The 27,720-nt window shown below is 42.7% G+C and overlaps 2 protein-coding genes across 2 annotated transcripts in view; one reads left to right on the top strand and one right to left on the bottom strand.

Moving 5' to 3' along the window:
• RPAP2 (RNA polymerase II associated protein 2) overlaps positions 1-384 on the bottom strand; it is a 53,251-nt gene extending 52,867 nt beyond the window's left edge. Inside the window, exon 1 of the mRNA XM_081914199.1 lies at positions 250-384. Within this exon, the coding sequence (XP_081770325.1) occupies positions 250-304 (55 nt within the window). The 5' untranslated portion in view covers positions 305-384. The remainder of the gene's footprint in view (positions 1-249) is intronic.
• GLMN (glomulin, FKBP associated protein) lies at positions 290-27,720 on the top strand. Its single transcript, XM_081914200.1, has 19 exons — positions 290-429; positions 1,938-1,998; positions 2,909-3,034; positions 4,455-4,574; positions 5,875-5,983; positions 9,156-9,402; positions 10,755-10,857; positions 11,924-12,111; positions 14,610-14,663; positions 15,616-15,646; positions 17,729-17,818; positions 19,688-19,729; positions 19,821-19,894; positions 20,079-20,163; positions 21,012-21,121; positions 22,973-23,036; positions 26,566-26,689; positions 27,120-27,202; positions 27,331-27,720. Exons 2-19 carry the CDS (start codon positions 1,960-1,962, stop codon positions 27,445-27,447), a joined length of 1,806 nt encoding a protein of 601 aa, XP_081770326.1. The 5' UTR covers positions 290-429; positions 1,938-1,959; the 3' UTR covers positions 27,448-27,720.

The raw sequence follows: 27,720 nt of genomic DNA, 5'->3' as shown, positions 1-27,720 counted from the left end.
GGCCCCCAGGTGAGTGGAGGAGTCTGGCGCTGTGTGTGTGGCATGGGGGGCATTTTGTCCTCTCACTCCCGACGCCTTCAATCTCTCTCTCCCCCCCCCCCGCAATTCTTTCGTCTCGCGGTCACCCCTCCAGGAACGCCGGTTGGTTCGTCCCTCCCCGTTCGCTACGCACGCACAGGAAGCGGGGAGGAACGGCCCACGGAAGGAAAACGGGGGTGCGCGCGTGCAGCGCCGTCGTCTCCCGTTTACCTGCGCGATGGCGGCTCCTAGCCTGGGCGGCGCTCCGCGGCTTCTCTTCCGCCATCGCCGCCTCTGAGCTCTCAACCGCTGAGGCGCTGTCGGGTGGGGCGGCGCTTCTGCTGCTGCTGCTGCCGGCGGCCGCCTTCGCCACAAGGCCTAGTGGAGGTTGCGGCGAGGCTGCTCCTTCGGGTAAGCGGAGTCGTCTTAGTTCATGGCGGGCTGACAATTAAAAAAGAAAAAAGGGATAGAGAGAAGGAGCAGTGGTGACTCAGAAGCAGCAAACCCGTTTCTCTCCGTTTATAGCAGAGCTTCCCAAAGTAGGGTCTTTTTTTGGACTACATTTCCCATCATTCCTGGCTACTGGCCCTGCTAGCTAGGGACGATGGGAGTTGTAGTCCAGAACCCAAGTTTGGGAAACCCTGGTTTGTAAGCAACTGAACTCCCAGCTTTTTCACTTTAACCGTTGGGGTATCTTTAAAAACAAAAACAAAAAAAACTGCTTCAAATGAAACATAAAAGGACCCCTCTCGCATTTCTCTCTTCTTCTTTTTAATTGCATAAAAAGGGGTGTGGATATGCCACAGCAGCACTCAGCAGAACTGTAATAATATGCTCCATAGGCTGCAGTAAGCCTGAGGCGTGCCCCATTTAATTCGGATTAAAAGGGCTTGAAAAGCTTCCCTTATAAGTAGGAGAGCAATGGATGTTGAGGCTGCCTTCCCACCTCCATTTGCCAGGACAGATGAGAGCTTGAGTCGATTTGGAGAGCAGCAGGCTGAGAGGCTGCTTTGGGATGAATTCATTGTGGGGTAAGCTTTCGTGGACTTCTGTCCACTTCATCAGATGCATCTTCAAGGCGTCATGGTGGTGGAGGGGTACAGATTACGGCATTTGGGTTAGCGCTAGGACCTATGCAGGATCAGTATTGTAACCCTTTACAATAGCAGTGATGATCTAACAGCCTAGGTGACGGTTCATGGTTAATGAACATCTGCAGTGGGGAAGGAAGCCATTGTCTCTATTCAGGCCCAAATAAATAAAGCTGAACTTGCTGATGAATTGATTAGTTTACTTTAGGACCTGCCACTGCTTGGGCTCCCAGGCAGTGGTGCTGTTGCAGCTTCCAAGGTCGCTTAATTGCTCACCGGTGGGCCAAAAAATGGTAATGGAAACATAGCCTGCCACCATGTAAATCCACAAGCTAATTGGTTCTCTTGCCACTAACAGTGATAGCTGCATTGCCAAGCAGTCCTACTGATGGGTGGGAGAGCCACCCTAGTCTGCCCTGCTGGGGCACATCAGCCCTAAGAAGTACCCCAAAATGCCTAGTTTGTCTGGAGGCCTTGAGAACTGGACATAGATAGCCAATGTGGTTCTCCTGCAGATGCTACTGACTAAAACTCCCATCATCCCATGGCATTGGCCAGTGTTGACTGCAACTGACGGGAATCCCAATAACTGGAGGACATTACATTGACTCCTCCTGGTGTAGGCAATACAGAGGTACAAGAGTCTGATTCTCTACAAGGTAGCACCCTACCTTTGCTGACTTACTTCAGTAGTTTTCTAGCTGGTCTGTCCATAACTTTCTGTTGGAGAAGGTCAGCAGGAGGGAAAAGGAAAAGAAAGACTTTCAACCAGTTCTGATTTAGTTTAAAGTGAGTCTCATTCAAGTCTGTCTTTTTAATTTGTTACAGAGTCCTTGAAGATCAGGAAATAATGGCTGAAGATGAACTTCGAGACATCATACAAAGATGTGTAAGTGATTGTTTTGCTTGTGAAACTATGCCAAGTGGCAAAACCTACTGATCTAATAGTTTTTACATTCCCCTGTGAGGAAATTTCTGGGGGCCGCAAGCCAGTGAAAGATGGGTTTATGCATTAGGTAATACCCAACCACACAAAACTCAGAGGTTTCTGTGGACATACCTTCACCTTCCCATCTGTCTAGGCAAACAAGAGGCATTGTCATAGTTCAAGGGCACATCCCAGCCAGGCAAAAGCATTCAAGGAGGGTGTGATCTGTTGCTAGTGAGAGTGTGGCTTGGGGAGAATCCTGAGAGGTGGGTCGAGAGGCCAGGATCACCCGATGTTGTCTCTCGGCTTGAGTTTCTTCATCCTTACTCTGCAGGTAACACAGTACAACATTAATTGATCATCCACTCTGTTCTTCTGTTTGGGGACTGTTGCTACTACCCTCCATTTGCCTAGCAAAAGCAAAAACACTTTGTGTCTAAACCTTATCAATAGGCAGTGGTTTGGAGACAATAATTCTAAAAGACGGTGCTTTTGGGGGAAATACAAAGGACCATATTCAATTCATTCATTCCACTAGGGAGAGCTTGTACAAGGATGCCTGCTACTGCAGGATTTCCCCCTCCTCTCCTGCTACTGTGTCCTCCCCAAATATTCTGGGTTGGGAGAACCCCAAAGGAGAAAAGGGGAGATTGTTCTGTCAGCACGAGCATTTTGGGCTGCTTGAGGGAACAATCTCCTTAGCACTGCATTGAATACAACCCTAAGTCTCTGAACTTTCTGTCAGATTTCTTCTGTATGTGACTAAAGAATCTTTTCCGGCTTAATAAGGAATCAGTATTGCATCGTGAAGGTAAAGTGTTGTGCATTTTAATTGCATATTGTGAATTACAATGGGAAACATGTGTTCTAGCAAATTCTGGAAGAAGAGGATTTCAAAGGGGAAGACTTCAACCTTTTTCAAGTTGCGGGACAGAAATGCTTTGAAGAAGGATATGTCGCTGATGTACTGGAAGTTGTTCAAAATGAGAAAAACAAGGTGAGTTTAAAATACATGTTTGTGTCATAACTACTAAAACCAGCTGGAGGTAACTGTACAGTTTTTGGCCACGCGCACATTGCTGGGGCAATAACATTCAGTTGCATTTCTTGGGAACATCCAGGCTCACTCCCTTTTGCCACCAAGGCAAGTGAGCCTTATTAAAACGGTTGGAATGAAAGGAATTGACCCCTATGACTGACTGGGCTTCCACCCTGTGGCCTGACAGTTTATAAACTTTGGATGTCATGAATTTTCCACACATGCCTGTGTTCTGAAATGTCACTGAGCCAGACCCAGTGTCCAAAGACCATATGACCTTCAGGGCAAAATAGTAGGATAAACTTCATCATGGCATCCCTGGCTTGTCTGTTTTTTGTGATGCTTCTGGGAGGCTAATCCACACCTCTCTTCTAAAATGTGCTGCCCCTCCCTCACTGGACTATGGGGCCTGCCTTTTTCCTTTCCTCCAGTTAGGCGATAGATTGATCACTCTGTGGCATCCACCCCTCCTGCATTGCTTTGTTTTGGGACTGGTCTCTCTCTTGGGAGGAAGGTTTCTCTTTTTGAATTGCACCAAAACAAAAACTAAAAGGAGATTACAGCAAGGAAGCATTCTTCTGGCCTTTCCTGGATCTTGGCTTGGGTCCCATAGGTATAAGGAAACAGCAGACACTGAACTTCATTTGTTAGGGGGAACACCAGGTTCCTCTGAACCCTCATAAAGAAGTCGCAGTTGGTTTGGCTGCAGCACAGTTAGCAGGTTCTCTCTACACTTTCCTCTTAATTGCAGGGCAAGTAATATTTGCAGTATAACAAACGTAATCTTGTATTTTCCCAGTCTTGCTCTAATATAGATCTCCCAAGGCAGGAGAGCTACTCCTTTGCATATAACCTTTTGATAGAATCATAGAATTGTAGAGTTGGAAGAAACCCTGAGCATCATCTTGTCCAGTTCCCTGCAATGCAGGAGTATGCAGCTGTCCCATACAGGGGTCAAATCTGCAATCTGGGCATTGCCAGAACCACAGTGTAACTCCTTTCTGGTACTTTCATCTCTTCCATAGCAAGTCAGTGTATTCAAAGACTCCATCTCAACAGTTCCTCATTAGACAATTCCCCATCTTTAGTCTCTTCCTACTATCTCTGTAACTAAGTAAATGGTGCAGGCAACCTGTGGGTGGACTTGTGTCTCTATGCAGAAATATCTTCTTTGTATTTTTCAGTAGTGATGTTTCAAGCTGCAAAGCTGCTATTGTGCCCAATGCTGACATGTTCTCGGCAAACCATTATTTAGCTATACATAAATATTACAATTGCAGCTGCAGGGTGTTTATTACTGGCTTTCTTAAGCAAAGCACACAATGCACATTTTGTTGTTGTCATATAAATTGCCTTTTGGAACATTTCCCCCCTATAGGTTATTGTCAAAAGCATGGGCTGGAATCTTGTTGGTCCTTTAATCAGGTGCCTGGTGAAGTATAAGCAAGATGAAGTTGAGAGAGAACACTGCCTGAAAATATTAGATAAGTTGATGGAGGTAAATCACAGCATCTATCCTTCTAGCTGCCTCGGGACTCTTCTAAAGAGTATATTTTAGCTTTTCTCTTCACTGATTGATGGGTTTGGGAGACATTCTTAGGATCTGAGCTCCTTGAGGGAGTAATGTTTGTGTGTGGAAGTGTGTGAGGATAGGGAGAATTTTGGTCCTTCAGTGGAGAAAGAAAGAGTTTACAGTCGTACCTCGTCTCCCGAAGACCTTGGGAGTCGAACATTTCGGCTCCCGAACAATTGAAAACCAGAAGTGAGTGTTCCGGTTTTCAAACGTTCTTTTGGAAGCCGAACATCCGACAGGGCTTCCACGGCTTCCAATTGGCTGCAGGAGCTTCCTACAGCCAATCAGAAGCCACGCTTTGCAAGTTGAACGTTTTGGAAGTCAAATGGACTCTGTTCGACTTCCAAGGTACGACGGTACTTAAATGGGTGACAAGTGACCAGATGGATTGAGTTAATTAAATCTGCATAAGTGAGGCTGGAATTCTAGATTGTATCACTTGAGACTGTGACCCAGTTTGCATGTAATGCTAAGCCAAACCACGGTTTAGTGCAACTGCACAAGTTCACAAGGGAGGAGATTGCAGCCACTCTGTTCCTCCATTGTTTGGCTTAGTTTTGGGGTTGTCAGTATGTGGTGTACACAGATGCTAGTGCAACCAGCTGTGCTTTCTATGGTGCCAACAAAAGGTCTCTGTAAATATTCCCTAAAAATGCACGAGAGACTGTTTGCTGCCCATCTCATTTCCTGTTTGCACTGGCTCGGCCTCACACTGAACATGCCGCCTTAAACATTTCATTGAGTGCATGGATTGGATGCCCACCGTTTTGTGATCCTGTCTCTTTCTCTGCTGCTTTGGATGTGGCAGCTGTTTTGTGTTATGCCGTACCCCCATGGCAACCATTTTGTGACTGGTGCCCACAGCATTTTCTCAAAATCCCAGACGTAGCCACTGACTCAAAAAAACCTTGGCAGCCCTTTGCCTAGTGTGCCTTTCAAACTGGACTTGTACAGGAGGTTGCCTTGGCTAAGATTTTCCAGCACGTGCGTGGATAATTTTAGATCTCTTATGCAATCATATGCAGATTTAATGACTGAACAACCGAAAACTCTTTAATTTTGAATTTTATGGGTTTTTAAGAATAGGGTAGATGTCATTTATTATTGTATAAGATGCACTGGTTTGCCGTATGCTTGTCGTTGTAAAAATGGTGGCTTGTTATCAAACGATGTCAAAAAATAAACATTACGAGCAACATATCCCTGGCTTTTTCCTTTCTTGCAGCTGTGCAGTCCCAAAGAGCTTGTCCTGGGTTTCTTGGAGCAGATTGAACAAGCCTCCGGGGAATATAGGTCTCAAACTATTTTGCTTTTACTGAAGCCTTTGCAGGAAGGTAATGAGCATTTATTTTCTGGATACTGGACACAAGAGAGGGTGGTGGAGCACCTTGCCAGTTAAGAGATGTTGTTCAGTTGTGACTTTTTAAGGGACAGCATCCTAAGTAATGGTGGTATAATTATTGTTTACTAGTACTTATATATTATCTCTACATGATATTTATGCCGTTTAATTCTATCTAATATTTTTATTAAATTCTCAACAAAAACAACAAAAATAAAAAACAAACAACAAACACAACAGCAACCAGTATCAAATCCATAAAATGAATGCCGTGACTCCCCCCTCCCTGTTCCTTTAATTTTCTTTTCAACTGCATATCATTTCTATTCCAAATTATTTTTGTCTACCTCAAATTTCCTATACTATTTTTTTAAATTACAATGGTTCTTAAAATCCTACCAATGTATTAACCTGTTAACAATACTTCTGCAAATACATGATAAACATTTCCCATTCTTTTTAAAATTTCTTGTCATCTTGATTTCTGAGCTTTCCAGTTAATTTCGCCAATTCAGCGTAGTCCATTAACTTGGTTTGCCAGTCTTCGTTGGTCGGGACTGTTTCCTCTTTCCATCTTTGGTATCCCTTTTAATTCTGCCCTCTAAGCAGCATACATGTTTGCAGTGAGTCTGTGGCAAGCTGTGCAGGCAGCGAATGAAGACCAGAAGAACGTGTGTTGGGTTAAAATTAGGCCACAATAGGTTTGATGTAGGCCTTGGGTGTGTATTCAGTGGTCAACCAGCCTGCCTACTGGTTGATTGGCACCAAGGGTTGACCAACATAATGGTTCCCGCATAGTGCAGCTCACTTTGGGCAGACCCTGTTTGGAGATTGACACTGTGGCTTATTAGCCCCTGAGTTGGGCTTCTAGACAGGAAGAGCTATTCTCCCATCCCCACTAAGGATCCAGCTCCATGCCCCTTCCACCAAACACTTGTGGCAATTGCTATGAAGCAGGCAACACCTAGCCAATCCCTGGCCCTGAGTGCAGTAACTGACAGGTGTGTGTAGCAATTTGTTGTTGTTTAGTCGTTTAGTTGTGTCCAACTCTTCGTGACCCCATGGACCAGACACTCCTGCCTTCCACTGCCTCCCGCAGTTTGGTCAAACTCATGCTGGTAGCTTTGAGAACACTGTCCAACCATCTCGTCCTCTGTTGTCCCTTTCTCCTTGTGCCCTCAATCTTTCCCAACATCAGGGTCTTTTCCAGGGAGTCTTCTCTTCTCAGGTGGCCAAAGTATTGGAGCCTCAGCTTCACAATCTGTCCTAGTGAGCGCTCAGGGCTGATTTCCTTAAGAATGGATAGGTTTGATCTTGCAGTCCATGGGACTCTCAAGAGTCTCCTCCATCACCATAATTCAAAAGCATCAATTCTTCGACGATCAGCCTTCTTTATGGTCCAGCTCTCACTTCCATACATCACTACTGGGAAAACCATGGCTTTAACTATACGGACCTTTGTTGGCAAGGTGATGTCTCTGCTTTTTAAGATGCTGTCTAGGTTTGCCATTGCTTTTCTCCCAAGAAGCAGGCATCTTTTAATTTCGTGGCTGCTGTCCGTAGCAATTAGCAAGGTCTAAAGCAGGCTTCCTCAACCTCGGCCCTCCAGATGTTTTGAGACTACAATTCCCATCATCCCTGACCACTGGTCCTGCTAGCTAGGGATCATGGGAGTTGTAGGCCAAAAAACATCTAGAGGGCTGAGTTTGAGGAAGCCTGGTCTAAAGAGTGAGCTGAACTACTCCATGAGGACAGCCAAAAACCACAGCCAAGATGAGAGGGAATGTTAAAGCAAAACTCTGCCATTGAGTCTCTCTCTCCTTTAGATCCCTGGAGCGGACCTGTGAAGGTGAAGTCTTCACCCACATTTGCTCCTGGGCTCTGCCCACCCTACAGGAGCCTAGCTTTTGCTGATTGGCTACTTGGTCTCTCAGGCATACCCAGCTTTCCCATCATGCACCAGAAATGCCAGCTGCTTTCACTGCCACCACCAAATGCCACTCCCAGCAATGTACTGGAATGGAGATTCTCTCTCTCTCCTTTTTTTATCCTTGCAATAACCCTGAGCAACAATTTATCTCCTCCTCCATCCCAATCACCACCCGGTGGGTGGAAATACTGTCTTGGATCAGACGATGCAGATGCACAAGTAGGAACATCTCTGCTTCCACTGAGGAGAGTCCATGATCTTTACTATTTCACCAATCCAGAAGCATTGGGTGTCGTTCCAGAGGGTCCCCGCAGCTGCTTTTGGGTGATGGTGGACCCAACAAGGGGTTACAGCAGAAAGCACAGAATGAGGAAGCTCTTCTATTCTGCCCATTCCTGGTTGCTGGGTTCCTCCACTATTAACCCTTTCCTTCTTATTGAAGGAAAGCTGAGGCTGACTGAGATAAGAACCTGCCCAAGATTACCCTGAGAATCCAGAGCAAAATTAGTTTAGCATGGGGTTTGTGTTTGTGTCTGCTGTTCCAAAAGAGAAGTTAAAAAATACAGTGTGCACATTAAAGCCCATAATAACTTGGTTACCAACCTATGGGCTTCCTATCTAACATTGTTAATTTTCAGTGGGAAAGGATATGATTGAAAAACCAGCTACATACAGTCGTACCTCGGAAGCCAAACGCCTTGGCACTCGAACGTTTTGGCTCCTGAACGCCACAAACCTGGAAGCGAGCTGGTTTGTGAATGTTCTTTTGGAACCCGAACGTCCTGCGTGGCTTCCACGGCTTCCGATTGGTTGCAGGAGATTCCTGCAGCCAATCGGAATCTGCGCCTTGGTTTCTGAATGTTTTGGAAGTTGAATGGATTTCTGGGACGGATTCTGTTTGGCTTCCAAGGTACGACTGTATATTCCAGTTCTAAAGTAAATTTAACTTTATTGCATTGCATTATATAACTTGAAAGGGAGAGGTGTTGGCTTTTCTTGTACCATGTTCCAATGCGAATGGTATTAAAGCTTCTGAGCTCCTTAGAACACCTCAGGGAGAAGGTGAATGTCCATTTCTGAATGAGACCTTGGTGAAGCTTAGAATCAACAGCTGGTGTCTATTCAAGAACCCCATTTTTACTCAGTTCCTTCTTGGATGAAAAAAAATGTATATCTAATTATTACAACGTAAACCTTGTAACGAGCATTTTGGAATTGTTTTTCTTTGTTTTAGTGCTTCTGAAACTCCAGAATAAGAAAGCCTATTCGGTGGGGTTGTCATTGTCTACCATTTTGAACCAGATTTCGCTTCTGCCAGTACCTTACACAAAGCAACAACTACAAGAAGACAAGCATGGTCTTTGCCAGTGTTGTAATGCTTTAACACCTTTTGTGAATCCTTTTGTGGAGGAGGTTGTTAAACACATGGAGACCTCATCAGGTGAAGATTACAAAGAACTGAAGGAGGAATTGCTAAAATAGTAAGTACCCCCCCCCACACACACACACATAACTTTTGCTTAAAGTGGTTTTTATAATAAAGCACGATGCTATGTGTTTGCCAGCAGACAAACATGTTTGAGCATTGGGCTGATAAGCAAAGTAAGAAATATACCGCCAAGACACAGGCTGCTTGCTTGTCTTTATGTGAGGGACTTCCTCGGCTTGTATACCCTGCCTTCTTTCCTTCAGGTTCTAAGTGACAAAGCTTATTTTTAAAAAAAATAAATTCAGTATTTCAGCTATTTCAAAGTAGAATCATAGAATCATAGAGTTGGAAGAGACCACAAGGGCCATCGAGTCCAACCCCCTGCCAAGCAGGAAACACCATCAGAGCACTCCTGACATATGGTTGTCAAGCCTCTGCTTAAAGACCTCCAAAGAAGGAGACTCCACCACACTCCTTGGCAGCAAATTCCACTGTCGAACAGCTCTTACTGTCAGGAAGTTCTTCCTAATGTTTAGGTGGAATCTTCTTTCTTGTAGTTTGGATCCATTGCTCCGTGTCCGCTTCTCTGGAGCAGCAGAAAACAACCTTTCTCCCTCCTCAATGTGACATCCTTTTATATATTTGAACATGACTATCATATCACCCCTTAACCTCCTCTTCTCCAGGCTAAACATGCCCAGCTCCCTTAGCTGTTCCTCATAAGGCATTGTTTCCAGGCCTTTGACCATTTTGGTTGCCCTCCTCTGGACACGTTCCAGTTTGTCAGTGTCCTTCTTGAACTGTGGTGCCCAGAACTGGGCACAGTACTCCAGGTGAGGTCTGACCAGAGCAGAATACAGTGGCACTATTACTTCCCTTGATCTAGATGCTATACTCCTATTGATGCAGCCCAGAATTGCATTGGCTTTTTTAGCTGCCACGTCACACTGTTGGCTCATGTCAAGTTTGTGGTCAACAAAGACTCCTAGATCCTTTTCACATGTACTGCTCTCAAGCCAGGTGTCACCTGGCTTGAGAGTAATAGAGCAGAATCCATTGATAAGTTACAGGGCATAAAAAAAACCCAAGAAAAAAGCCCACAAGTTGTGGACTTCAGTTTTTTGTTAGGTCCCACACGTTTCTCTTTTCCGGCACCCCAAACCACCAAAGTCTTCGGTAGCTACAGGGCTTGTATATCCTGCCTTTCTTCCTTCAGGTTCTAAGCGACAAGGCTTGTTTTTACAAAATAAATTCAGTATTTCAAGTATTTATTGGCATTGTGCCAGTTCCTAAATTCCAAGGTGTGTTCTTTCTTCCCTTCAATTTCAATTTCCATTACCGATGCCTTTTCTAGTGGTTATCATGGATGCTTCCTGTAACGTGCTTGGACGCTTTGGTTTTCAGTTGCCTGAAAAGCTTGAAATATCCCCTGCTAATGGCAGAGCTGGATCAATTGCCTGAAGATCCTCCTCAGTATTCCCTAAGGCAGTTTGCTGCGGACATACTAGTAAGTGCACCTTGAGTGTTTATTTGGTAGTGGTGTTTTTTGCCATTTTTAATACTTGTGAAATAACAGACTTCCTCCTCCCATTTTCAGGATTCATAGATGGATTCTCTAAGGTGTGGGAAGTAGGGGGACCTCAGGCTGCACATGCTTGTATATTAGGCTTTTTCTAACGTAACAGTGAACCAAAATAGAGCTTGCAATTTGGTAGTTTGAACAGGTGGTCACATAGCTAATTTAAACCTGTATTCTATTATAGCTATTTACATATTTTGAGTCAAGGATATTTTAGGTTGCCACTATTGTTGGTGTTTATTATATGCAAACGCAACTTTCCATATATATATATATATCCTCAAAGTGTTTTAAAAGGATATAAAAATATTACTGCAAAGAGAAGGTTGCATGTAACGCCCTCTCGTCAGATGTCAAGGAGATGAATAACTATATACAACTTTTAGAAGACATCTGAAGGCATCCCTGTATCAGGTGGGTTTTAATGTTTGATTTTTAAAATATTTTCATATGTGTTGGGAGCTGCCCAGAGTATCTGGAGCAACCCAGCCAGATGGCTGGGCTATAAATAATAAAATTATTATTATTATAACAAAAAGTAAAAGCTAAAAACTTTTCTAAGGAGAAGTTTAGATTACTCCTGTTTTGTGGAACACCATCCCTGTTGAATTATGACAGGCACCCACTATTTCAGCCTTTTTAAAAACAACTAAAGACATGCTTTGCTTTGACAAGCTTTTTCATCAGGTTGGAGTATTTTTTAAAAAATAGGTTGCTGCCATGTTTGTTTGTTGTGTTGTCTTTGTGGGAGAGTTAAATATTATACGTACGTGTGTGTGTTTGTGTGTGTTTATTGTGTGATTGCAAATCACCTTGTGACTTATGTTAAAGGTGATTGATAAATTAATGAAATATAATATTAATGAAATTTAAATACAGAAACACGTTTATGCAAAAAATATATATATTTCTTTCCTATCACTTTGATGTATCTTGCTCACTGTATATATCTCCAGGCATGGAAAACAGCAAGTCCTCTTCTTTTTTTCAATAGGGCATTTTGCTGGATATCAGAGAATTGCTCCCAAAGGTATTCTCTTGGGATAGATGCAAATATGAATGCTGGGATGAGGACATACTGGAAATGGACAAAGAGCAATCAGCAGAGTCTCTGGCATGTCTGTCTTATATGGTGTTTGTTCAGGACTGCTTTGGTATTGATTGCCTTCCAGTCGTCTTCAAGTAAGTACTTTAATAAGAGAGGCATTGGAGGCTTGTGTCAGGGACTGTGCTGAGGAGGGCTGCACTGAGGAGGAATGGTGGGAGCCACCCCCTCCCCCTGATCCTGAATCTTCCCAGGAACAGGAGGACAGCGTAGATTTGGAACAGCGGTTTGCAGAGGGGCCTAGTACAGAAGGCAGAAGCTGGGAAATACTGGATGGGGAACAGCTAGAAGCAGAAGAAACACTGGGAGAGAGAGGGGTAATAGATTCACAGTCGTTGGACAGCATTCCTCCACTGCCCTTCCCAAAGTTGAGAAGAGCTCAGAAAGTCTCAGAACAGAAAGCGCAGAGGGCACAAGCTCAGATTATAAGACATAAGAGTGGCGTAGGTTAATAGGGACGGAAGGGGGAGTAAGCCTTAATTGGGAGCACCGCCATTTCTAGGGAGACATGTTCTTATGTCTCTCACTGTGATTATTAAAGAATCTACAGTGGTGCCTCGCAAGACGAAATTAATTCGTTCCGCAAGTCTCTTCGTCTTGCGAGTTTTTCGTCTTGCGATGCACGGTTTTCCATAGGAATGCATTGAAAATCAATTAATGCGTTCCTATGGAAACCGCCTTCCCCCGACCTCTTCTGGCGGGCGGCATTTTAAAATCGCCCGGGACAGCAGAGGACTTCTCCGCTGTCCGGGGCGATTTAAAAGCCCCTGGGAAGGCAGGCAGGGGGGACAAAGGCTTTCTCGCCCCACCGCTCGGCTTCGGGACATCGTTCCGATGCCGGGCGGCAGGGGGAGGCATTCCTGCCCCGCCGCCCGGCATCGGGACGATGCCCCGAAGCCGGGCGGCGGGGGGAGGCTTCAAAAGCCGTCCGGGGGCTTTTAAATCGCCCCGGACAGTCCCGGGGCGATTTAAAAGCCCCCGGTTAGGCAGGCAGGGGGGGCAAAGACTTTTGCCCCCCGCCCGCCTTGGGAAGAGGTCCAGGACCTCTTCCCAAGGCGGGCGGGGGGCAAAAGTCTTTGCCCCCCCTGCCTGCCTTCAAAAGCCGTCCGGGATAGCGGGAAGCGCTTCCCTGCTATCCCGGACCGCTTTTAAAATGCTGGCGGTGGGGAGCAAAGCCTTTCGCCCCCGCCGGCCTTCCTGGACCTCTTCTGAAGTCCGGAGGGGGGGAAAAGGCTTTGCTCCCCACCGCCAGCATTTAAAAAAAGGTCCCCGAGATTTCCCTATGGGCTTTCGTCTTGCGATGCAAGCCCATAGGGAAAATCGTCTAGCGAAGCGTCGCAAAAACCGAAAAACCCTTTCGTCTTGCGGGTTTTTCGTCTTGCGAGGCATTCGTCTTGCGGGGCACCACTGTAATTGGTAAGATGTTTCTTTCATTTGATCATCTTATTTACTGCCACGGGGGAGGAAGCTGATTCCCCAAAGCCTGACAGCTTGTAATCTGGGTGACCCCACAAAGCTTAACTAAAGGTGGTTTTCTGTTGTAGTTGAAATTTAGGGCTTAGCCACACCTACCTTCTTGGTGCTCTTTCCAGGCACAGTCCTTGCTTTAAAGCTCCATGTCTCAAGCGCCCTTTTATTTTTGCTCCGGAACTTTCCCCATGAAAACCTGCTCTTTAGCGATCAGTCTGGGCAAATGCAAATCTGTGGGAAACCAGAATTAACATTTGCTGTGATTGAGAACTAGAGAGCAGATTTTCACAGGGAAAACGCTGGGCAAAAATAAAATAAAATGCTCAGACACAGGGTTTTTTAAGCACAGGCCTGTGCCCGGAAAAAGCATGACAAAAGGTAAGTGTAGACAAGCCCTTAGTTACATATTTATATAACAGTGGGCAGGCAAGTTAATAAAAAAAATTGTGGGATAGCATCTGCTGTGAACTTATTCATATGGCTTGCTTGCTGTATGTTGTCACTTGCACTGATACGATACGATACGATATCTTTATTGTCATTGTCCCTTGTGGAACAATGAAATTGAAAAACTACATAAAACTACCACGAAACTACATAAAAACTACATAAAACTACATAAAAACTACATAAAACATTCAAAAACCCCTAAAAACTCTAAAACCCCATTTTAAAATACACTATACTACAGAGACCCCTTATGCTGCGTTTAGAACCAGAATTGCATTAGCGTAGAAACTGTTTTTCAGGCAGCTAGTCCTGGCCTTTATAACCCTATACCTTCTTCCAGAAGGCAGAAGCTGAAAGAGATCATTTCTGGGGTGCGTACTATCATGTGCTATCTCTGCCGCTTTCTTATGGCACCTGGCAGCATAGATTTGATCTAAGGTGGGAAGAGCACACCCAGTTATTCTCTCTGCAGTCTTTACAACCCTGGATAGCATTGTTTTTCCCTGATAGGCTACAACAACACCTGTTTTAAGCATAACAACATCTGCAGGGCGATAGGTTCTCCACACATGGTTTAACATAGAATGGATGTTACTTTCTTGCCTAGATTTTGTGTATCTTGTAGGTTATACTTATGGATTACTCTTTCTTGTAGCCCATCATACATTCTGCAGTGCAACATGGTGCATGTTGGAGTTCTGTTGAAAAGGTAAGCTATCCATCCCTTTTCTCTTTTGTTTCTGTTTTTATCAGCCTGTTCATGAAAGGGAACAGTGCTTTAATAAAAAATATAGTTAAAGAAGCTTAAACCAAAAAAATCACGCTGAGGCAGCTTTGTGCCTTTTGAAAATGTAGTAGCTGTGACAGTGAAGGCTTGAGCCTACGAAAACTGGTACCTAAACTCCAGCTTCAAAGGATAATGCTGCTGCTTTAACCTAAGCAGATGTGTTCTTCCAAGAGTGGTCATCTACATTCATACGCTTGGGTTGGAGAGGGTGGGAACCGTCACAGCAGTAGATTGCAACTGGGGTGAGGAATTGTAGCAAAAGTTGGCGCAGGATCTGACCTACAGGAGTACCATGTGACTTAGGCAGGATTGTTTGCGTAACCCAGGCACCTACAAAAGCATCACAGGGAATTGCTCAAATTGAGGACACTTTGCAAAATACTTAAGTACTTTGTTAAGTACTTAATTCGTTCCGGAGGTCTGCTCTTAACCTGAAACTGTTCTTAACCTGAAGCACCACTTTAGCTAAAATGTTCTTAACCTGAAGCACTGTACAGTGGTACCTCGGGTTACATACGCTTCATGTTACATACACTTCAGGTTACACACTCTACCTAACCCAGAAATAGTGCTTCAGGTTAAGAACTTTGCTTCAGGATAAGAACAGAAATCATGCTCCGGCGGCGTGGCAGCAGCAGGAGGCCCCATTAGCTAAAGTGGTGCTTCAGGTTAAGAACAGTTTCAGGTTAAGAACGGACCTCCAGAATGAATTAAGTACTTAACCTGAGGTACCACTGTAGTTGCTTAGGAAGGAGGACTGAGGCTAATGCGTTGGAAACAGAGCACATCTTGGCTGTTAAGAGAAAGGGCAACAAAAGATGGATTTTTAACTGGCATTTAAAAATACCTGATAAGTGTTTTAATTTTTTTGCAGGACAGAAGAATCTATTTTATCAAAAGGACTTGTAAGTGCAGTGTTAATATACATTCCCTGTGCTTTCGGAAAGCATAAACTCAGTCTCGCTGGCTATTGTTGTCATGTTAGTTTTTGTAAATTAATGGAGGTGTCCTTTTATTTTTTGGTCCAAGGACCACATTCACCCTTGGCCAACCTGTGGCGGCTTGGGTACCAACGGAAGGTGCAGCCATGCTGCATACACTCTGGTCTATGGGGGCACGCAGCCCCACCACCTGATCCATGCAGGTCAGCTGAGAGGAAGGAGCGCCCCCTGCCTGCTTATCAAATGAACAATCTGATGTCAACTGAGGGAACAGTCTGCATCTGTGCACCCCATCACTGTCTAATAATAAAATATGTTTTTGCTGCTTCTGGCAAAAAAGAGACATTGGGAGGGAGGAGAGATAATTGTTGTGGAGGCTCATTGGGCCCCCAAACTTGGGGGTTAGCCACCCCTGTTTTAAATGATGAGATGGATGTGAGTTTGCGGCCTTCATTATATGTCTACCTCGGAGTAAGTCTCCCTGAACTCGGTGTGACTTGTTTCTTTATACAGAAATAGGATTGGCTGGCATCACTCTTGATTCCGCATATAGCTTTATTGGCATTCATTGCAGCTGCATGCGTTTCCATGGAGTTTACTTCTAAGCAGGTATCTTTACGGCTGCAGCATGACTTGCCCCTAAGCATGCTTCTATCCCTAGCATGTGCACTTGCACAAAGTTTAAATTCCTGCCATGGCAATTGGAAAGGCATAAGTTGGACGTGCTGTAAGCCAGATTGCCATTGGTCGGTCCCTAGCCCAGTATTGTCTATACTCTGGATGACTAGCTGTGGCTCTTCGCGGCCCGAAGCAAAGGGCTCTCTCCTCATCTTCTACCTGATCCTTTTAACTGCAAGCGCCAGGGATTGAACTTGGGCCCTACCGCATTCAAAGCACATCTCCTCCTCCTCCTCCTCCTGAGCTGCAGTCCCTCCTGGCCTAATCCATTAAACACTGTTGCTAAGCAACCAGGCCCTATTAATTTGAATGTAGTTTGCTGAGGAGTTGCACCCACTGCAGCTGAAAATAAATGGAGGCACGCTTGACGGATTGTGCTGTGTTTTTGCTGGTGTTTTTAAAGCACTGTCAAAAGCCCTGGGGACACTTTTAATTCAGGCCTTCATGTAGAGTCTGAAAACATGGCTACCTTGAAACACTCAGTCTGCGCATATTTGCTCAGAATGGATAAAGCCATTGAATCTGCAAATTCTCAACATCCTGTCAGGCACGACTAAGGCTGTGTACACCCCGTATATTTAAAGCACATGACTCCCCTGTGGCCCAAATCCTGGAGTCTGTAGTTTGTTAAGAGTACTTAGGGATTGTATTTCTGTGTGGGGTGAACTACAGTTCCCCAGAAGGAAGCCATGTGCTTTAAATGTATGTTGTGTATGTAGCCTTAAAAACAGAACCCAGGGTGGGGGCTACAGTGAAGAAAAGGTAGGGCTATTAAACTAGAAGAGGCTTGATTCCCAGGGTCATCAGGAAGCAGGTTTAGCCACTACCCCAGTGATGCCTCCTGAACACACCTTTCCCCCATTCACTTCAGAGGGCTCAATAAGAATGTGGCATGCGGAAGGCAAACCCTGATAGGATCCTTGCTGACCGGGATCGCACTAATCTTGTGTACGGAGAATCGTGGCATTTCACAAAGGTCCTTGTGCATTCTAAGTCCTTCCTCCTAACCTCCACCCCATCTGCCATAGTGGTGACCATCTAGCTAACTGAAAACGAAAGTGGCTCCCAATTCAATGTGGGACTTGCATTCCAGTTAAATGTAGGACTTCTAAAGTACTCGTTTGTTCAGTACTTTAAAGTCCTGCCTTCATGTGTCGCCCCAAAAAAGGTACATTCGCCTCCATCCGTTGGTTCAATTGCACAGAAAAAGCTACGATGCTTACATGTGCAGTTCTTTAACGCTCATAGTGGTTGCTCTGTTCTGCCTGGTTTTCTGTTCTATCAGTTGGGAAATGTTCTTTTTTGCGCAAATGAGATTAATACTCATGGTCCTTCAAAATCAATATACTGTATTAACTTAATTTGCAGGCGCTATTGGAGAACTGTCTACTGAGGCTGGAAGATAATAGCCTTTTGCTTGAGTATTTGGAGTTCAAAGGCTTCATTACAACACCTCAGGTAATGTGATGGAAACCATAAACTTTTAATTACACATGCTACACTTTCTAATGTGTTATTTCCCAAGTGCTTTGAAAAGAATATAAGCTTAATTATTTACCCAGCGTTTTAATATGACTAATAGAAAAAGGCTTCAGACGGGGCTAACTAAACAGGCTGATACAAACAAACATTTAAAACCTTCAATCTGAGGCTTAAAGCTTTCAGCATACAATCTTTTAAAGATTTTGTGCTCCTTGTTGATATTTTTAGAGCAAAAAATGAAGCTTCGCCTCTACCTATGTTAAATAGTCCTGTAGAGAATTGATAAATGGGAAAGTGAAGTGAAGTCTATCCCAAAACTTCATAGAACTTTGGAGACATGGGTATCAAATTCAGTACATGTTTCAAGTTAGAATAGCAGTGTAAGCAGTGAAACATACCCCACCCCACCCTCCCACTATATATAAGGGTCTGGTGACTTCTGTTTCAGTGTATCTGAAGAAGTGTGCATGCACACGAAAGCTTATAGCAGAACAAACTTAGTTGGTCTATAAGATGGTACTGGGCAATTTTTTTTTATTTTTATTTTGACTGCGTCAGACCAACACAGCTACCTACCTGAACTGGAATGAAAGTTCGTGAACACTTTCAGAACCTCATCCTATATTTTAAATGCAAAGCCAAGCTTTTGCTCCTGCATTTTTCCCCCAAATCCAAAAAACATCCTAATGTGATATCTGAAGCGCAGCCTCTTGAACACTTTGCTTTGCTGTTTTGATTTTGAGTATTTTTGAAACTTCCAGCCGAATCTTTACTAAGTCCCACTGACCACAGTAGAACTTGACTCTCTAGTTAGTGTAAAGTTAGGATGGCAACTTGAAGCATATCGGAGCAGAAGAACAAAATGTTGTAAGAGGAGGAGCCACCCAGATAGTTGCAGCTGGTTTTCCCACCTTTTAAGTGTGCGAAGTGAAGAGCACAAGATGGTTCTTTTATTGGTCAAAAGGAGGATGTGAATAGGATTTCCACAGAACTATGATGTGAGAAGGCTCCAGCAGGAATATAGAAACGTTGTGAGCATAACTTGATTCTCTTTCGCATGTATGCAGACTGCACAAAGTGCTCACTTAAGTAGATTATATTACATGGAGAATCAAGCAGTTAGGTAAAGGTAAAGGTAAAGGTACCCCTGCCTGTATGGGCCAGTCTTGACAGACTCTAGGGTTGTGCGCTCATCTCACTCTAGAGGCCGGGAGCCAGCGCTGTCCGCAGACACTTCCGGGTCACGTGGCCAGCGTGACAAGCTGCATCTGGCGAGCCAGCGCAGCACACGGAACGCCGTTTACCTTCCCGCTATAAAGCGGTACCTATTTATCTACTTGCACTTAAGTGTGCTTTCGAACTGCTAGGTGGGCAGGAGCTGGGACCGAACGACGGGAGCTCACCCCGCCGCGGGGATTTGAACCGCCGACCATGCGATTGGCAAGTCCTAGGTGCTGAGGTTTTACCCACAGCGCCACCCGCATCCCTAATCAACCAGTTAATGGACTTCTTTTCTTCTCGCTATAATCTTGTGGCTGTCTTGGACATAATACGGTATCTTGAGTTGATGCATCTCTGTCACTCTCTCCTTAATCCACTTCTCTCTGCCTTTATTGCAGCTAGTACACTTACAAGATCGCTTACTGCCCTGACCCCTCCAAAATGTGTATGTGCAGTATTGTGGCTTAAGGACGGAGTTACAGCTTTACTGCTCTGTTGCCTTTATTTTTGTGAGTTGCAAGTTAGTTCTTTTTAAACAGCATTTTAAATTGTTTTTGCTCTCAGTGGGGTTGTGTTATCTGAATTTCCATTTTATAATTTGTATTTTTCCTTTTTTAACGGCAGGATTTGGTAAAGGTCATGACGCTGTGCCCTTTTGAACATCTGGTACGTAACTGGGTGTCATGTGGTTTTAGAAGTGTTGCATCTGAAGTGCAGTTTTCCTAATCCCCTCCTTGCTACGTCTGCTTCCATTTAGAGAAAGAAGAGTTTAAAGATTTTACAATTGTATATAGAGAAGTTTGAAGAAGAGGGGAAATTCACATTGTTCAGGTATGTCTGTTCTCAGATTACCCCCCCCCCAAAAAAAATAATCAGGCAATTTAGAGTTCCAATAACTGTTCTTTTATTTTACCATAAATTGGCCTTATTTTTATTGCAGTCTTTTATTCTCTAGTTGTGTTGCAATTATATGGTTTGGGGCATAATATTTCCTTTTCTATCTTTTGTGTCGCAGATGTTTGTTGAAGACAAGTAACCATTCTGGGGTAGAAGGATTCATCATTCAGAATATTAAAAATCAAATTGATTTATCCTTACAGGTAAGGAAGGTTACTGAAGATAAGAAAGTGGGAAAATGTACACCTATGTATTAGGGTTGGGATTCAGAGTGGTCCATGGATACACACTGTTGATGGTAGTTTTTGTAAAAACAGAGAAAACAGTACTTGAAAAATGCAAGTGATCATAGAAAGGGCCTTTTTCATGTAGCACAACTATCTTTCAGTGCACGTGTTATAAAGTGCATTTATCTCTTTTCTTGCTGAGGCATTCCCACTTAATACCACATCTTTGTGGTAGAGTTAAGAGGACATTTTAAAATGCGACACCTCTTTAAAAATCCCAAACCTTGCAAAGCTGTATGATTCATGTAGCTTAAACACATTCACAGAAATATACGCAACACTTTATTCTAATTTTTATTATACTATTTGGGTTTAGTGGTCATTGGTGGTATATTGGAACAATTCTCATCTTGAACCTGTTTTAAATACTAAGGATCAATCTTAAAGGGGAAGGAATTAAATAATAATGCAATGTTGTGGAAAGACTGTGTCATCGTTCACCCATAATGCTGACTCAAACCATAGCCTGGCATGAGTGAACAAGCAAACAGGCTTCTAGAGAGCAGATCACCGCCACTTTGCACCTTCCCAGTCATTCTGTTGCAAATGAGCTAAGCCTTACCTGTTTGACTTAGCCTTACCTGCAATCTGGGTCTATTTTAGGCAAGAGTAAGAAGCAATAATATATGGTTGCTCGTATCATGCAACTGGAATACAAAGTTAGTAGTTTCTTTTCTGGAACTTGCTCATCTGTAATATTGATACAGCTCCTGGCTGCACAAAGAACATATCAACTGTTTCCTATTCTGTATGTTTCTTTTCAGAGTACAACGGGAAGTAAGTTTTTTACTGGACTCCAGTTGGCCTCACTGTTAGACATAATAATGTCCCTTCCTAAAGGTGCTGAAACTGATCTCCTTCAGAACTCAGACAGGTGAGATGATAATTGCAAAAGTATTTTTGCTGAGCCCCCCACCAGCTGCCTTCAGTGCAGCTTTTAAAACAATGCTGGCAACTTAACTTAAGTATACTAACACTTAGCTTATTTTACCAGAGCTTTCTGCACTAAGATCTACAGGTGATTAGAAGACATCAGACTAGAATTGCAATTTGGGGGGAGAATAATCTTTGGGTCTTTTGCTTTTGACTTTCAGTAATTAAGACCATGTTCCTAACTATAAGTATTAAAATGTGCATCAGATTTCATCTTGTCTTTTAGTAGGCTTTAAAGAGCATTGAACTTGTGCCTCTGCTGCAGGAACTCCAAACCATTCCAGTGTCCAGCATCTTTATTCATCGAGAATCCCCAGGCAGTCTAAATGGCCATTAGAGGGACTGGACATTTTCTGGAAACTTTCCTCTAAAGGAAACTACAGAGCCTTTGTAATGCAATTGTTTTCTTGGGCTTGGCAGTTCATGGAGCTGAGGATAGATGTACATAAATCTGATTGCCAAGAAAGTAAGCACTCTGTACCCTCTGGCAAGGAGGACTCTTAGTGGCCTGTGTCACTTGCCCTTCAATTTGGAGAAAAGAAACACTAATTGGCAGTTCTCCCCCTGTGTTCCCCCTCCCCCACTTTGAATGGAGACTTAGGGAAGAAAAAGCCTCCATCCTTCATCTCATTTGTGCTTTCTAGAGGACTCAAGGAATTGGTACCAAAGGATAAATGAAAGCCTTGCTATAAGCCAGTCTGCTTATTGTTGGCTGCTGATCAGAGAGGTATGCTTTAGCTTACAAAACCTCAGTGGAATCTGGTTTTGAGACGTCACATTTGGATCTTTCTGATATCAATGGAACGACTAGAAGTGAAGAGAAGCTGAACTTGCCTGTAGCATCTTTTGGGCAATGAATGTGTGAGAGTTGAGAAAGGATTGTTGTAGACCGCAAAGACTTTTCACTTCTACCGAGTGGTCACCACTAGGGTTGATGAGTGGTGGATCATCTGCCTTGCACGCATCCCAAGTTCAATCCCTGGCATATCCAGATAGAGCTGGGAGAGTCTCTTGCCTCTGAAACCCTGGTCAGTGCAGACATTACTGTGATAGATGGATCAGTGGTCTGATCCTGTATAAGGTGACTTTCCATGTATCACTGTTTGATTTTTTGTTTTGATTTTTGATTGCTGAAGAAATTATTTGGAAGGCAAGTTATGTTCTGTATGTGATATTACCACTTCAAATAGTGAGTCTGGAGCATTGGCTCGATTTTCTGTTACTGTACATGCCTAAAGAAAGCTGCCTTCTGTTCATCCCATGACATACAGATACAAAAAGACATGACTATAGTGGGAAAGTGGGCTAGCTATGCAGTTTCAGTGAGACAGGCAATCCAGTAGGATGGTTATTCTGTTGGAAATAAGCAAGATTCAAATTGAATGATTTACCTCCCTCCCTCCCAGACAATCAGTATAGTTTATTGGTCAACCAAGAAAGGTTTCAGTTGTTCTCTTGTCTGTTTTACTGCTTTTTATACCAGTTGCCTTGGAGTATTCTATTATACCTGCTAAATTACTTGCCCAGTCTTACTGTAAATTAACACTCCAAAGGAGCCCATTTGGGTATAACTGGCTAATTCCACTTGATAAACTATAAAAGTCTGCAAAGGTTTTCCAGGGATGCTCTGCAGGAGGGAGGGGAATCTAGCCTGCTCCATCTTTTCTTCATTTTTGCAAGATCTATTTTGTATTCCAGCATAACCTGTTTCACATTAATTCCTCCAGTGGCATCCTTCTGTGGAAGAAAAATGTAGATGGCGAGGGATTGATTGTATATTTCTAATTTGCAGGATTATGGCATCACTAAACCTGCTGCGATATTTAGTCATTAAGGATAATGAAAATGACAATCAAGTAAGTGATGTATTAAAAAAAAGACCCTGCTACTTTGGGGTGTGTGAGAGCGTGCATGTGTGTGAGAGAAAGAGATGTGTTAACAATCACTGAAGATCTGTGAAAAAGAATGCAGTTGAAATACTCTGAAATGTGATAAAGCTCCTTTTTTATCTATGTGTACTGGAGCAGAAATTGAATTGCCACATGTAAATAATGCTTCCTTGGTTACATAAAAACAAAGTTTTAAATCTCTGAGTTTAGCACATTTCCCCAAATATATCTCTACAAGACATTTGGACTTTGAAAGTGCTTTTTTATTTTTAAATATGCTACTTCATTGCAGAGAATTTTTCCATGAATGTTCTATTCCTTCTCAGTATGTAGGGGATAAAATAGCAATGTCAGGGTTTATTCATGAGTCTTTAGACAACTTAGCCCTGAAGCATTTATTCTTTAATTTTCAACTGGGATGAAGCTCCTTCATTTTCTATCCTTTTCTGCAGCTCCATCCTCTAAACAGGTCAACCATACTACAGGGCACTTGAACTGAATTTCAGCTTGACAGTTGATTTAAGCCAGCTCTGACAATAGCAGGAGTGATGGATTTATTTGAATAAAATATGTATTTATGTCCATCTTAAACAGTCCATGATGAATACCAATTTTCTTAACAGGAGAAACTGCTAATCATCTTAAGATTTCTTCTCTTCCACCCCCACAGTAAAGTAATATGAGAGTGCACCCTAGTATCTTCTATTCTGAGACTACCTAATGCAATGCTTAGCATGCCTCTTATTATATAAGATGTGAAATCTCAGCTTGTTGTGTCAAGGCGATGAGTAGGCTGAATTTAGCATTGCAAGCAAAGCTCTTGAAATCAATAAGAAAAAGAGAGAGCAGCAGAGCCAGATAACAGCAATATAATTGCTGCTGTAAACATGCTTTACTGAACTGTTGTCTTTAGCTAAATTCTGTTCTGCCAGAGGGCAAATAGTTCAGCATCTTGAAGGCAGCCCAGTTTGGAGGGTTCTATTCTGATCTGGCAAATAATTTTATGCCTCTCTAGCAGAAGCAAAGCTTCACCTCCATTTTCTGAGTGTATTTAAAACTGTTGCCCTGTTCACTGAACTCTGCTTTTGAAGACCTTGCACCCCAGCTTTATATAAATATTTAACTTGCTAATCATGTAAACTACCTTACATATCAGATTTTATTAACAAATATTAGGGTGCATCAATCAAGCACACAACCTGATCTGGATCAATATTAAAACCTACTGATTTTAGTGGATTTCGATTATTTGAGGGGTTGTGCATGATGAGGTTCCATTGAAATCCCTTTTATTTCAGTGGGATTTAGGTACACCTAATTTTGGATTATTCCCGTTTTACTGTTTCTGAAATTGCAGTTTAGTGTGTATAACTAGTAAGTGACTTTCCTGTATCCAGTTTGGAATTAATGCATTTCAAAGTTGTTTAATTAAGACAATGTGTGTTAGACATCTCAAATTCTTAATCGCTTTTGCACATCATTTGGAAATTGGGAGTCTACCGTGGTCAGGAAATCTTGCCAATGACTTAGACTGAACAAGAGTGGCAGGGTTAAAGGCTTTTATTTCCCACAGTGTCAAGCCTTGGATCCCTTCTAGGGTACAATGGGGCATAGAATCTAACTCCCTCCTGATCTAGATGAGATTTTTTCCTGCCCCAGTAATACAGACACTCCCATTCAGCCCATGAAGAGTGGAGGCTGCGGGTAGTATATGTGGCACATTCAGAACATCTAGGTACCATTAGAGCTGTAGTTTATGGAAATAGTCAAGCTCTTTTGACTCCGGTGTCTGAGAGAAGACTCCAATTCCTGTCTTCCTATCTGTACACACTAAAGTTAAGAGTAAGGTTGAAATATTCAGGTTTCCTTGGGAAGAGCTTGAGCAAAGAGACAAAGGATATCTTAAAACTATAATTGTACTAGCAATAGATGGTTTCCTACTGAGCACTTTACTGGAAATGTCTGTTCTTTCAGCAGAAACAACCTGAAGGTGAGGAATGGTGAATAAAATACCTTTTGAGCTACAGCTTAGTAAGGAGTAGACTGGGGCAATCTTACCTATGAAGCTTATTAGTTAAAACTTGTCAGTTGAAAACTTTATTTTGAATTTCAGTGATTTTTACCACTGTGCACCTTTCTCTACATGATTATTTTTTACTGTGTATTTGGCATTTGCATTGTCACAAAAGGCACAGCCGCACTAATCAGCCCATTTCTCCCTGCTCCACCTATGCACAAACTCCTCTGCCCATCTCTGGCCTCAACACATCCTACAACATTGAGTATTCATAGTGCTGCTCTAGCTTAACATTCAACGGTTGTAGCACTTTCAAGTGAAACGGCTTATGATTGATATGGTGGTTTTTGCATGCTCATATCCCTATCCAGCTGCTGCATCTTGATGGATAAATGGACTGAGATAATCAAAGGAGCAATTTAGATTTAAATATTGCCACAGGCTCAGCATCAGATTTGTTTCCTAATGCTCTTGAGTGCTCACCATTTAGCTGAGGTTCATTGCCACTTAAAAAAAGCCAATGTAGCTTTAGAGTTTTCTGGCTGCTTCAACCCTAGGTAGACCACTTATCCCAAAAAACACCAATAAGTTCTGTGTCAGTAGGGGAGCAAATACATTGTTAACCAGGAATTGGTATGTTAGACACTGCGAGCAAAAAAGAAACTTGCTATATATTGTACAGCAGCATAGATCCTCTAAATGGAACAGGCATGATAAGTAAACCATCATGCACCCTTCTACTCGTCCATAATAACTAATATTTGATACAGCTTTGAATACCACACAAGTTGTTTGCTTATAAAATAATACATTGTACTTTGATTACAATTAATAAACTGGAGAAGAGAATTTCTGTACATCTCTTAACACAGGAAAAACCTGTTTTCTGAATTGCCTAGAGAGGAGGGGAACTCTTTGACAGTCCTAGATCAGTATTTTCATTTGATTGCCAATCGCAAGAGCATTTTAAAAAACAACTCTCAAGGGTTTAAATTGTAGCAAAACCTGTAGTAAAACCTATTTTTCTTAATCTCAGCCAAGAAGAAAGCTAGCCAAAAGTCTAGAATCTGTGCAGCTTATTTCATGGTCCTTACACAATTGATAGCTAAGCAGCCAGATTCAGTGACTGCCCAGCAAAGTGTTTGTCTTTCAAAAATCCATCACACCCAACATATTGCTGGTGGGGCAGTACTGGGCTGGATGAGAGACAAGTTATGCAGAACTTTTCCATAGGACACTCTAGCAAAGATAACATTGAAGCCTCATTTACAAGTATGCCAAGTGCTGCAGTTAGAAGGCTGGAGAGGCTACATGGATTTAGCAGATTGCAATATAGGTCAGCATTACAGGATACTTCTTAGACTCCTTTCCTTCCTTAGACCAGCAGATTATGTGCCTGAAGAAAACACTGTTAGCCTTGTGGCTCTCGCTGCAACATTACAAATTGATTCCTCCCCCCCCCCTTCTTTCTTTCCTAAGACCTGTGTGTGGACAGAACTTTGCAAAATTGAAAGAAATTTCTTGAAGCCCTTGCACACTGGACTTAATATGTCAAGAGCACATTATGAAGCAGAAATAAAGAATAAAAAAGAGAACAAAAGAGGTTAGTTGACTTCAATATTTGTGTGTGCATGTAAGGTTTAGAAATTGTGTGCAAGTAGATCGAAGCAGACTGCATTTTAGACAAAAGACTATAGAGATTAAAAGAGATAAAAGCTGACATATTTGTCATGTTTTCTGTGTGAGACTGCAGTCCTGTACCATCTGTCCTGGCAGCATTTCATCAAGGCTTTAGGCAGAGATCTTTCCCTGAGATCTTTAAATGAAAATGAAAGGACTGAGACCAAGACGCTCTGATGGCCAAACCTGTACTCTGCCATTGGAAAGTAGTTATTTTTGGTCACAAATATCAGAAATCTGTGGCTCTTTAAAGAATAAAAGTTCAGAATTGATTTTGCCATATGATGCGAGTTTGTCTAGTTTTGCCTATCAAGTAGACACACACTTATTCTTGTGTGAATCTCATGTTATAGAATCTCATGTTTCCAAGAAGATTTGCTCTTTAACAGTAGCTGGAGAAAAGATGCCCCACATGACAACTGAAATGGAGCTTCAGGTGAGTGGTCTAGTTTTGGAAAAGCTGTTAAAATGTCGGAAGGTGGGCTTTAGGTTTCTTTTGTATTCAAAGTGAATACAAACTGGTAAATATACAATAAATAACATTAATTTTCTCTAATATTTCAGGTTCTCCACTCAGCTCTTTACACGTTTGATTTGATAGAGAGTGTTCTTGCCAGGGTAGAAGAACTCATTGAAACCAAAACAAATGCTGCAGCTGAAGAAACTACTAGGATCAAGTGATGCTTTCTGCCTCCCTTATCCCAATAGTGTTTCACATTGTGCACTCTGTTTCTACTTCTGTCATTATGACTTTACTTGAAAAGATAAAAATACCAACCTTTTAAGTATACACCAAGTCGTCATTACATAGCTGCTGGAAAAGAAGGTCCAAAAATACTTTTTCTACACCTTCAGATTTTAAAGAAATTGTTAAACCTGACTGGTATTTTTACAAAATACGTGTAGAAGTGTGTCTTAGCATTCATTAAAAATGCTCGTCCAAGATCAGTGAAA

The sequence above is a fragment of the Podarcis melisellensis genome, assembly GCF_964234715.1.
Source record: "Podarcis melisellensis genome assembly, chromosome: 6".
In the NCBI taxonomy this organism is placed as follows: Eukaryota; Metazoa; Chordata; class Lepidosauria; order Squamata; family Lacertidae; genus Podarcis; species Podarcis melisellensis.
The sequence above is the reverse complement of the archived record's forward strand: the minus strand, read 5'-3'. Positions and strand labels throughout refer to the sequence as shown.

What these genes read in the sequence shown, in the direction of transcription:
- GLMN (XM_081914200.1), top strand. Translation starts at nt 1,960, where the DNA reads ATGGCTGAAGATGAACTTCGAGACATCATACAAAGATGT. An exon ending in AAGGAGGAATTGCTAAAATA is followed by an intron (nt 9,403 to 10,754) that starts GTAAGTACCCCC and finishes TTTGGTTTTCAG; the next exon opens with TTGCCTGAAAAGCTTGAAAT. An exon ending in CAACTGAAATGGAGCTTCAG is followed by an intron (nt 27,203 to 27,330) that starts GTGAGTGGTCTA and finishes CTAATATTTCAG; the next exon opens with GTTCTCCACTCAGCTCTTTA.